Below are 11,021 nucleotides of genomic sequence, written 5' to 3'. Positions count from 1 at the left end.
TTTGTTTGTTTGTTTGTTTGTTTGTTTGAGATAGAGTCTTGCTCTGTCACCCAGGCTGGAGTGCAGTGGCCTGATCTCGGTTCACTGAAACCTCTGCCTCCCGGCTTCAAACGATTCTCCTGCCTCAGCCTCCCAAGTAGCTGGGATTACAGGAGCCCACCATGCTAGGCTAATTTTTGCGTTTTTAGTAGAGATGAGGTTTCACTATGTTGGCTAGGTTGGTCTCAAACTCCTGACCTCAGGTGATCTGCCCACCTCACCCTCCCAAAGTGCTGGGATTACAGGCATGAGCCACAGCACCCAGCCTCACTGGTAGATTTTTAAATAATGGGAAGATACTAGGGAAAATTTTCAGAGAGAAGGTATGAATGTATTTTCCAGAATATCCTACCATCATTTGGTAGTATAGATCAAAATTCTCTTTCTCTGGAACTTTTAACTATGCAAAAACATGTAGGTTCTTTCATACAACAGAATATTATTTGGCCATGAAAAGGAATGAAGTACTGATACATGGTACAACATGGATAAACCTTGAAAACATCTTGCTAAGTGAAAGAAGCCAGACAAAAAAAGGCCACATATTGTATGATTCCATTTATATAAAAGGTCTGGAATTCAGAGAGACTGAAAGTAGATTAATGATTGCCAGGGGCTGAGGCAAGGAAGGAACAGGGAGTGACTGCCAATGAGCATGCGGTTTCTTTTTGGAGTAACGTATATGTTCTGCAATCAGATAGTGGTGATGGTCCTACAACTTTGTGAATACACTAAAAACAAGGGAATTGTACACTTTAAATGGATAAATGTTATGTGAATTATATCTCAATAAGGCTCTTATTTTTTAAAAATTAGATTCCATCCACTCTTATTAAAAAAAAAATCTAGAATCCATTCCAATATTACATCCTTGGGAATTCTAACTAAATTTCTGCCAAAATAGCTGTTTTTTTCTTAAAAAAAAAATTTTAAAAGACAGAATCTCACTTGGTTGCCCAGGCTTTAGAGTAAAGTGGCACAATCATAACTCACTGCAGCCTCAAACTCCTGGACTCAAGTGATCCTCCTGCCTCAGCCACCTGGGTAGCTAGGACTACAGGCACGTACTTCTATGCTTGGCTAATTTTTGATAGCTGTTTTTCAATTTAAAAATATTTTTCTTTATTGAGCGCTGCTGTGGTGGTATGCACTTGTAGTCCCAGCTACTTCGGAGGCTGAGGTGGGAGGATTTCTTGATGCCATGAATTCGAGTCAAGCCTGGGCAACATACCAAGACCCTGTCTATAGAAATTTTTTTTCACTTCATTGAAATTGAATAAAACTGAGCTTCGTAGGTGATTGAGAAATTCTTTTAGTCTTTTAGAAATCACTTTTTTTTTTTTTTTGAGACAAAGTCTCACTCTGTTACCCAGGCTGGAGTGCAGTGGCATGATCTCGGCTCACAACCTCCACCTCCCTGGTTCAAGAGATTCTTGTGCCTCAGTCTCCCGAGCAGCTGGGACTACAGGCGCATGTTACCACTCCCAGCTAATTTTGTATTCTTAGTAGAGGCAGGGTTTCACCATGTTGGCCAGGATGGTCTGGAATTCCTGACCTCAGGTGATCTGCCTGCTTCAGCCTCCCAAAGTGTTGGGATTACAGGTGTGAGCCACTGTGCCCAGCCACAAATTTTTAACATATGTAACTTATATGGGTAAATGTTATGTTTGTTTTATAAATCAAATTTTTAACATACGTAACCATCATTCATATATTCATATACCCCATTTTTCAGTATTTACAGAGAGAGAGAGAGATAGAAAGAGAGAGAAAGAGAACCTGAGGCCTAGAAAGGCTTATATATGAAGGTGAACAGAGAAGTCTGAAATAAAAACTTAGGCAGAAATTTAAGCAAATGATCAGGCCTAAGCTTGGAAGAGACATTAATGTGGCTTAAATATGAAGTCACATATTTGAATATTCCAATTCAGCATCAAGAAATGCAATTATGCCATCTTGTATGGAACACACACACATACAAAAGGCCTATGATAACAATATATCTCACTGTCCCTTTCTTAGCATTTTTCTTAAGTGCTAACATCTCCAAACACATATATGACTCTCTTTTAATGAGAATTATGACAGTAGAATGTAATATTAGTTCTTTGTCTTGGTGACAAGCTTGACTGTTTGAATTACTGACAAAATGTTTTAAATTGCTATTGCTTATATTCTCAGTTGGGGAAGCTTCAGCAGGAAAAGCATCCCGCAGCCTTGCGCAACACATTCCTGGACCAGGTAGTATAGAAGGAATGAAAGGCGCTGCTGGAGGGGTGATGGGAGAGCTGACCCGTGCACGAATCGCACTTGATGAAAGAGGACAGAGGCTAGGAGAGCTGGAAGAGAAAACTGCAGGCATGATGACCAGTGCAGAAGCATTTTCCAAACATGCACATGAGGTAAACTGCCTAAGTAAATACAGACATCTTCATACAGGAGTAACTTTAAGCATTTAGGCTGTGAACAAGAAAGCTTAAACAGAGATCCACATAAGTAATCCTGTATGAGAATCATGGTAGCCTGGATCTCTTCTAAGTATTATAATTCCCCCAATGCTTGAGAGATAAAAGGTTTTTTGCTCTTTTTTTTTTTAAATACTTTAATGTATCGATACTTATTTACCTTAGGGGATAAAGAAAATTATCCATTGGTTCTCATACATCTGGGACCCACATCCTCCATTTTGTCTGAGTCATGAAAAATCATTTTCTATCAGCTGAGTCTTTACAGCTTATTTTTAAAATCTTTCTCATATGCACTTTATTTCACAAAATAAAAGAAGCCATTCAGTTTGATTATAAGTTTTGAGATTAGATTTGCATGATTAGCTCAAAATGGCCTTGCTTTAAATAGCACTTTTAAAGTATTTTAGCATCTTATGGTAGCTATTTTTTCTTTGCAGTTAATGCTGAAATACAAGGATAAGAAGTGGTACCAATTCTAACTTCTAAAGAAGCTGTGACTACTTTGAGAAACCATATTCAGGGAAACCAAATTTATTCCCAGCATCACTATTCAACTGCTAGAAGGCAGTTTCTTCTACAAAATGTTCCATTTACAGTCAATCTGAAATTATCATAAAGGAGATGTATCAGAGACGCTGTACAACCCAAAGGCTGGAGCCCTGGTTAAAATCCCAAGATATGGCTGAATTTGCCTTTTCCCATGTGGAATGGAGCTATCATCTTGGCATGTCATTCGATAAGGATTTATATTTAGGAACTACGGGGAGTCCTCTTGATTTGAAAATTCCTGTACAAACAAAAGCATTAATGCACTTAATGAAAACAAATCTTTGCATGATAAATTAACATCTTAAGAGGAAAAGAAAAAAAAAAGCATGTTGTGATAGAAGAAAAAAAAAGATTCATGGTAAACTATTTCTATCAATTGGGCCACACTCAACAATTTAAAAAATCTGCATTTGAAGATGTCAGTGCATTTCAAATATATTTGCCATACCCAACTGAAAAGGAAAACAAAACAAAACAAGAACCCAGAGTTTTCTCCTCATCATTTTACTAGAACATTATTGAATTCTTGTGGCAAGAGTCTGATTAATGTTCTCTCTCATGTTTTACATCATTCACAGTTCTGTCATAATCAAATATTGCCAGTATAGTAAATTATTCCCAACACAATTATTTTCATTTCTATCACCTTCAGAATGGGTTGCTATTTTTAGCACAAACCATACAGGGTTGGGTCACCTCAAAGCATTTTCTAAAGCCTGGCTTGTACTCTATAGGGGAGTTGGTAGTAGGTTTGGGGAATCTATAGGAATAATAGTTAGCTATGAGAACTGACTTCACAAAAAGGGAAATTTCACACACCCCAATTTCAGTTTCTAAAGTGATATATTTTAAAAGCTTCATTTGTATCCTTGTCTGCCAGTTACACAGTATATTACTGTTCAAACCCAGTAGGGTCTGCAATCGAAAGGTGCTCCTGCAGCCTGATATTCACAAACCAAACCAGATAACCAAACTGGTCATTCTCTTTAGTGTGATTCAGTAAAACCTCAGTTAATGTTTTGGGAAAGGGATTCTGATTTATGACATTTCTGATTTACAAGGGCTTTCATTAGAAAATACCTTTCGGTTTGATACTTACCACTGGAAATCTTTATAAAATATAGTGATGTGTTTGCTATCTTGGCCTCAGTCATCATTATAGACAATAGAAATACATAAAGAGTTTAATGTTACAAAATCAATGTTTTTGTCACTAGGTCAAATAATATAAGCCACCAGATTATGTCAATAATCTTTTAAAGTTGGAATAAAGAATATCCTTAACATGATACAAGGTCATCTATCGTAACTCACCAGAAAAGTACCAGAATCAAAATCAAATAGACACTACCATTTCACATGATTCTGGAAGTCAAAAGTTATAGGAATGTATATATACATATTCCAGGACCCATCTTATAATATGTTGTTTATTCAAGAAAATTTTTAATTATGGTTTTGGCTTATTGCATTTTTGTTAATCAAGGTCTTATTGGATTTACATTTGTGTTAAGACTTCACAATTTTCCTGAACTTCAGGTTATTTCATTAGCCAAAAAAAAGGTATTTTTATTTCCTTTATAGTCTAATTTTTTGCCAGAAGTTGTACTTTCTAGCAAATGTTTCTAGTGGTACAATGTTTTCAGTAATTTTGAGAAGAACAAAGATGAGTGAAAGAGTTAAGATAATGTACACTAGGATAGCATTTCTCAGAGTCCTTGAATCCTCTTGTTAAAAAAGCCTGTCTGTGAATCTCCCAGACTCCTGTGAACAGCCTTATGGTAACAGAATCCAGCTTGGAAACACAGATATTACAAGACTGTATAATGTACAGAATTATAAAATTATATGGTAAAAATATTAAAGAAACTTAAGATTAGGATCTAGAAAACACTAGTGGCCAAATTGCAATGTATTATTTGTACCATCAGTTTCAAAGACTTAGTTTTCTGATTTTCAGAACAAATACTTTATCATTTCTGTATTTTAAAAAAAACCTAAAAGAGTAAAATATTAGTTTATTTTAGAAATAATGAAATTCAGTCCAAAGTAGCAGTACCTTTGATGAGTATCTCTGAAGCCCTCAATAAGATTTAACTTGTTTTAACTTGATCTACATCGAGATTTCTCAATAGCGGCACTATTAGCTGAAAGTCTTTATCGTGGGGAACTGTCCTGTGTATTGCAGGATGTTAGCAACATCCCTGGCCTCTGTCTACTAGATGCCAGTAGGAACCTCCTAGTAATGACAATCGAAATGTCATGGCCAAAATTTCTCCCAGTTTATAGCCACTATTCTACATCATACAAAGAGCTAGATTGTGTGAATATGTAATATATGTTGTGTAAAACTGTACAATAAGTATACAATGTCTTAGAAAGAAAAATTATTATACCCAAAATTACATGTGTGGTTCATATGCAATAAAATACAATTTTGAAGAAAGCATATAGGAATCAGTGAAAAATAACAACTACAGAATATTTTAAGGCACACAGAGAAAATATCAAAAAGGACATTATAGTATTTCACTGTAGAAGTGCTTAAAACTTTGGTCTCAGTGAATAGATCAAAAGTTTACAATTAGCACACCAATTGGAAGCAAGCAGGTGCTTCTAAAATGCTTGAAAAGAAAAGGCTCTTTGAAGTAGTTTAAACGTGTCTTTCAAAATTGTTTTTATAAGCCCTTCCTTAATGTAAGGGTACTTCATCTCACAAACTCCTGGTTAGTGGAATCCAAATTAATGAGGTTTTACTGTATCAAAATTATTTTTATAATTCAAAGAGACAGCAATAAGAAGAATCTAATGTGGATGTGATTTTTCTCTTTGAACATTTCTGTTCTGTTGCACTGACCTTAGCGCGCGTGCACACACACACATATCGCCACCACTACCATCATCATCTTATCCTCACCTTTGGAAAATGAGTACTGTTGATCCATGTAATCCTTTGCATAGTCTCATCTTTCCTATCTTTCTTCTATTCTGGAACATAAGAAAAATACTCCTAGTAACGTGGACAATGATACAGAAAGTGACTCTGAGCCTTAGTTACCATCAAAATTACACTTTATCTGCTAAAGCGATATCAGAAGATAAGGCTTGCAAATCACAGTCCCAACAAGTTGACCTTGTCTCCCTATGACTTCCTCAAAAGATAAGGCCTTTTTAGTGTTGCAGCAGAAAATGGGCCTTTTCATTTATTCATCTACGAGAAGCTAGAAGTACTTCTCTGATAATAACGTGAGCAATAATCCCTACCTTGAAATCATCCATTAATCTTGGAATTTGGAGGGAGGGATGATTGATTCCTCATTGGTTTTAATCACCTACGAAAGCAGTACTACTGACTTTGCTTCTTACACTTCACTGAGCCCCAGACTTTAGGGCCCCAATCACTGTCAAGATCATTGTCCGACTGGAACTTTGGAAGGACAGTGACAGATCTGAATGAGATGTTTTCCAGTGATTCAGTCATAAAGATAATTCTTTCAAATATTTTGAAAGTGACTCTCAAATTAATAAATCAAAATCCAACTATTTTCCCTCAAAGTTTTTAGGGATCTGAAAGGAAAAAGTTTACTGTTGGAGTCCCTTTTTATGTGACGAATGTACCAGTTTTAAAGGTACCATCTATACTTTATCTACATGAAGGGATCACCATGACTTTGAGAGAAAAAAGAATCAGATTAGGCCTAAGATTGGTTGAAGATTAAAATAGACTCTTATGTTCAAGCAGAAGGGAAAAATGAAGCCAATCTAGAAAAGTAAGCTAAAAATCCTCTCCTTGGCTTAGGATCACTGGGACAAACTGGGAGTATATCTGTGTGATTACACCCTGCTGCTATGAGAAAAAAGAACTGTAACCTGACCATGTTGGCTCACACAGGGCAATGCCAAAAGAAGTCAAAACGTATCAGGTCTTGGTCTTTGTGTCAGGAGAAACGTGGTAGCTTTCACAGCCTCTTCCTCTGTCCTCTGTCACGCAACTCCATTTTTGGCTGGGTACTATTTCACATGCACACTGTCCTGGGTGCCAGAAATACTTGTGGTGTACTTGGTTGGAGCAGTACTTCTAATATGCACCATTCCAGGGAACACAGTTGTTAATATAACAAGTTTAGTGTGTGTATTTGCAGACAACATAGCCCTGAAAGCATGAAATGTAGAATAGGTAAGGTCTGTCTCAGAAAAGGAGGAGGAAGTACCAATTTGGTGCAAGAAGATTGTGGTGAGGAAGGCCATGGGAGCCACAGTGAAGTGAAAGAGGCTTTAAGGAATCAGATGCACAGATGCTTTGATTTCCATATTTATCTAGAGGAGTGATTCTCAACCTTGGCTCTACATAAGAATCACCTCAGGAAATTTTAAAATTCCCAGTTACATTAAAATCATTTGGAGTGGGAACCAGATACCAATATTTGTGAAAGCTCCAAGGTGGTTCTAATGTCCAGCCAAAGGTGATTATCACTGCTTTATGGCCAACTAAGGAAAACTTGTTTGTTTGCCTTGGCTGGTGCTCCAGCCCCAGTTCTGAGTGGTCAGGGAAGGCAAGATGTAAGATATTGTAATGGTATTTATTCTGTATGTCTCACAGAACAAACGTATTTGGGAACTTCTGACCAGGCAATGGCCCATTAACTCTTAATAACCGTCTTTGTGATATTCTCCTATGTGACTTGTCCATCAATTATTCCAATTAAAAGGTCTAGGTTTTTTTTTTTTCAACTGTCTTACACATGTGACATCACAAGATACCAGAAGTAGCACAGTATATACAACAGCATATAAAGCTAAGTGGAAAACTAATTCTTCATATTTAGACAGTGGAAATTCTCAAAACAATCATTTGCTAAATTAGGTCCAAATTTATTATTCATTCTTCTTCTGGAGGAGACATGGGTACCAGGTACCTGTTCTGTTGTAGGTATATTTCACTGGACTTGGTCTTGGCAAAAAGGAAGAACAAATCTTCCTTTTTGATTGTTATCTCAATCAAAAGCTCCCAGGGCCACTTGGATTTATTTTCTTAGTCTTTGGACATGTGTTTAAAGGAAAAGAATACCTGTAACTTCCTATATGACATCCAGTGCCCTGAAAGGTGCTTACACCTTCAAAAAAGGAAAATCCAGCCTATCAAAGGCAGTAACGCATACTGAGAAGAAACTCAGAGTTATCGCCCTCATACTGCTTTCCCTCTGCTGTTGGCCCACCCTTCTTGACTGCAAAGCCAGAAAATAAACTAGGTGGTGGTTTTGGACAATTGTACACAGGATCAGAATCTCTAATAACCTATAATTTTTAGTACTTAATTATGTGATGTTTTATTCTAGGAAATAAGAAACAGATGACTTCATTGATGTATCTTTCTTTCATCTTCAGAATTTTTGCATCTTTTCAGAAAATGACAAATTACTATTTTTCTGTTGCACTCAGCAATTGTGACTATACTTAACAAAATTCTTGTAGTCTGTAGAGATATCAATAAAATTGTATATGTTTGTACATAGATGCTCTCTTATGTCATGATGTCATGCACTAATGATTTTTGCCAAGATTACATATGGACAGAGGTAAGACCCATTTATAACACTATGAACTATGGTTTTGCAAAGTGTAATTGTTTTCAAAAGGCAGGGAGGGGGTGGGAGAGCAATGTACAGCAAATCTATCAAATACAACTTTGCAAAACTCACACGTTTTGCTAGAATTTATTAACCCAATAGCCATTCAAAATCTCCAACAATTTGAGGAAATGTGTTACTTTTTGTTGGAAGAATTTAAAGAAACTTTTGACCATCTTGATTGAAGTTCACCTTCAGTGAAGTACAAGTAAAAATAATTTGTTAATAATGCATCAAACAAAACCAAGGTGGATAAGATGTACCTACAAATTCAACATGCAGACCTTACTTCCTCACTTCTTTTCAGCTCAGGCTTTGTCCCCATCCAGGCAGAAAAATTAAGCTACTATGGGCTTATTCCAGCTCTTAGTAGTTATGATAAACATTCATTAACTCAAGACCTCCAACAGTTCTCTGGAGAGTGTGCTCTCCTGCACCTCTGGCTTTCATAAGCATAGTTAATTCCTCTCCAGGCACTTTCCCCATATTTATCTATACTCTGGCTGTAAACAACTGACTTTATTCTTCCAAATCCTGTCTAATTTAATCTCAGGAAAATTTCCCCACCACAATTTTTCTCCTAATTTTAGTTCCATATAAAAATGGAAAAAAACAGCCAACCAACTCTAGGCTAAAAAACTTGTTGATGAAAAATACAAATATGCATACTGACACTTTAAAATACAAATTCCTTTTCAGAATTTTTCTCTATTAGAATTTCTTCAAAGGGATCCATTTACCTTATTTTTGAATTACAATAACTCAAGCTTCAGATACTTGCATTCAATATATGAAATACTGATTCGATTTCCTTTCTTCCTCCTTCCCTTCCTTCCTGTTTCTTCCTCACCCCCTCCCTCCCTCTGTTCCCTGCTGCCCTTTCCTCTCCTCCTTTTCTTCCTCCTTTCTTTCATTCATTCACTCCAAAAGTCAGCCACACTCAAAAAGGTTGGTGATGGCATCGCCATACAAAGACTGCATTAGAGTAGCATGAAAAGGAAACAGCCCACAGAAGACAGCACTGGAGTCAAGTGGCAGGGTCAACCCTTCAGTGGTCAGTGATGGTGTGTGATGTTGGCATTGGAACAGGGCAGAAGGCAGCCCAGTGGGGTCAGGAGGTTGGATACATACAGGGCATTGAACAATTAACAAGAATACTGATACTATGGGAGCCAGGTTTCTCACTGATGGAGAACAAAGAAAGGAAAAATTAAAAGAGAAAGCTAGAAGAAACCCTAGAGTATTAGATTAGAATTGGAAGTATCAGTGTAAATTTTTACACATATATGAAGTGTATATATAATGTATACAAATATAGATGGGTATCACTATACACTTTACATACATATGTGATAATAAAGATGTGTCTGTGCACACATGCCTGCATAGTACATATATATTTCTTAATTCTGCACACCAAGAAGACAGAGAGCAAGCCCCTCACCCCCTGGAGCAATGAGCACAACTAGTGCCTGGATATTGATTTCCAATTACTATTCTCTGTTAAAAGGAACTGGAGTTCTCTGAAGAAATGTCTGATTTTAAGGTTAGAACATTTTTGTGTCAGAAAATAAAGTATTCAAAGAATAGGGGCATGTCTAAACGACACAGCATCTACATTAAAGGCTACACAGGACAAATCAGGTATAATTTGAGCATCAAGGCCAGGTGCAGTGGCTCACACCTATAATCCCAGCACTTCAGGAGGCCAAGGGGGGAGGATTGCTTGAGACCAAAAGTTCGAGACCAGCCTGGGTAACATAGCAAGACCCTGTCTCTACCCAAAAAAATAATAATAATAATAATAATAGCAAAAAGAGAAACAAAACCGCTGGGAAGCTCAAACTGGATGGAGCTGATAGCAGCTCAAGGAAGCCTGCCTGTCTCTGTAGACTCCACCTCTAGGGACAGGGCACAGCTAAACAACAACAACAACAACAAAAAGCAGCAGAAACCTCTGCAGACGCAAATGACTCTGTCTGACAGCTTTGAAGAGAGCAGTGGATCTCCCAACACAGAGGTTGAGATCTGAGAAGGGACAGACTGCCTGCTCAAGTGGGTCCCTGACCCCTGAGTAGCCTAATTGGGAGACATCCCCCACTAGGGGCAGACTGACACCCCACATCTCACACGGTGGAGTACACCCCTGAGACGAAGCTTCCAAAGCAAGAATCAGACAGGTACACCCGCTGTTCAGCAATATTCTATCTTCTGCAGCCTCTGTTGCTGATACCCAGGCAAAAAGAGTCTGGAGTGGACCTCAAGCAATCTCCAACAGACCTACAGCTGAGGGTCCTGACTGTTAGAAGGAAAACTATCAAACAGGAAGGACACCTAT

General features: G+C 37.5%; 1 protein-coding gene across 1 annotated transcript in view; it reads left to right on the top strand.

Moving 5' to 3' along the window:
• Positions 1–4,187, top strand: part of STXBP5L (syntaxin binding protein 5-like) — a 126,222-nt gene extending 122,035 nt beyond the window's left edge. Inside the window, exons 8-9 of the mRNA XM_011950841.1 lie at positions 2,221–2,441; positions 2,945–4,187. Of these exons, the coding sequence (XP_011806231.1) occupies positions 2,221–2,441; positions 2,945–2,986 (263 nt within the window). The 3' untranslated portion in view covers positions 2,987–4,187. The remainder of the gene's footprint in view (positions 1–2,220; positions 2,442–2,944) is intronic.
• Positions 4,188–11,021: the final 6,834 nt, after the last annotated feature.

This window comes from Colobus angolensis, unplaced genomic scaffold, assembly GCF_000951035.1.
Source record: "Colobus angolensis palliatus isolate OR3802 unplaced genomic scaffold, Cang.pa_1.0 Scaffold31, whole genome shotgun sequence".
Classification (NCBI taxonomy): domain Eukaryota; kingdom Metazoa; phylum Chordata; class Mammalia; order Primates; family Cercopithecidae; genus Colobus; species Colobus angolensis.
Note: the sequence above shows the minus strand (reverse complement) of the source record. Positions and strands in the feature narration are given on the sequence as shown.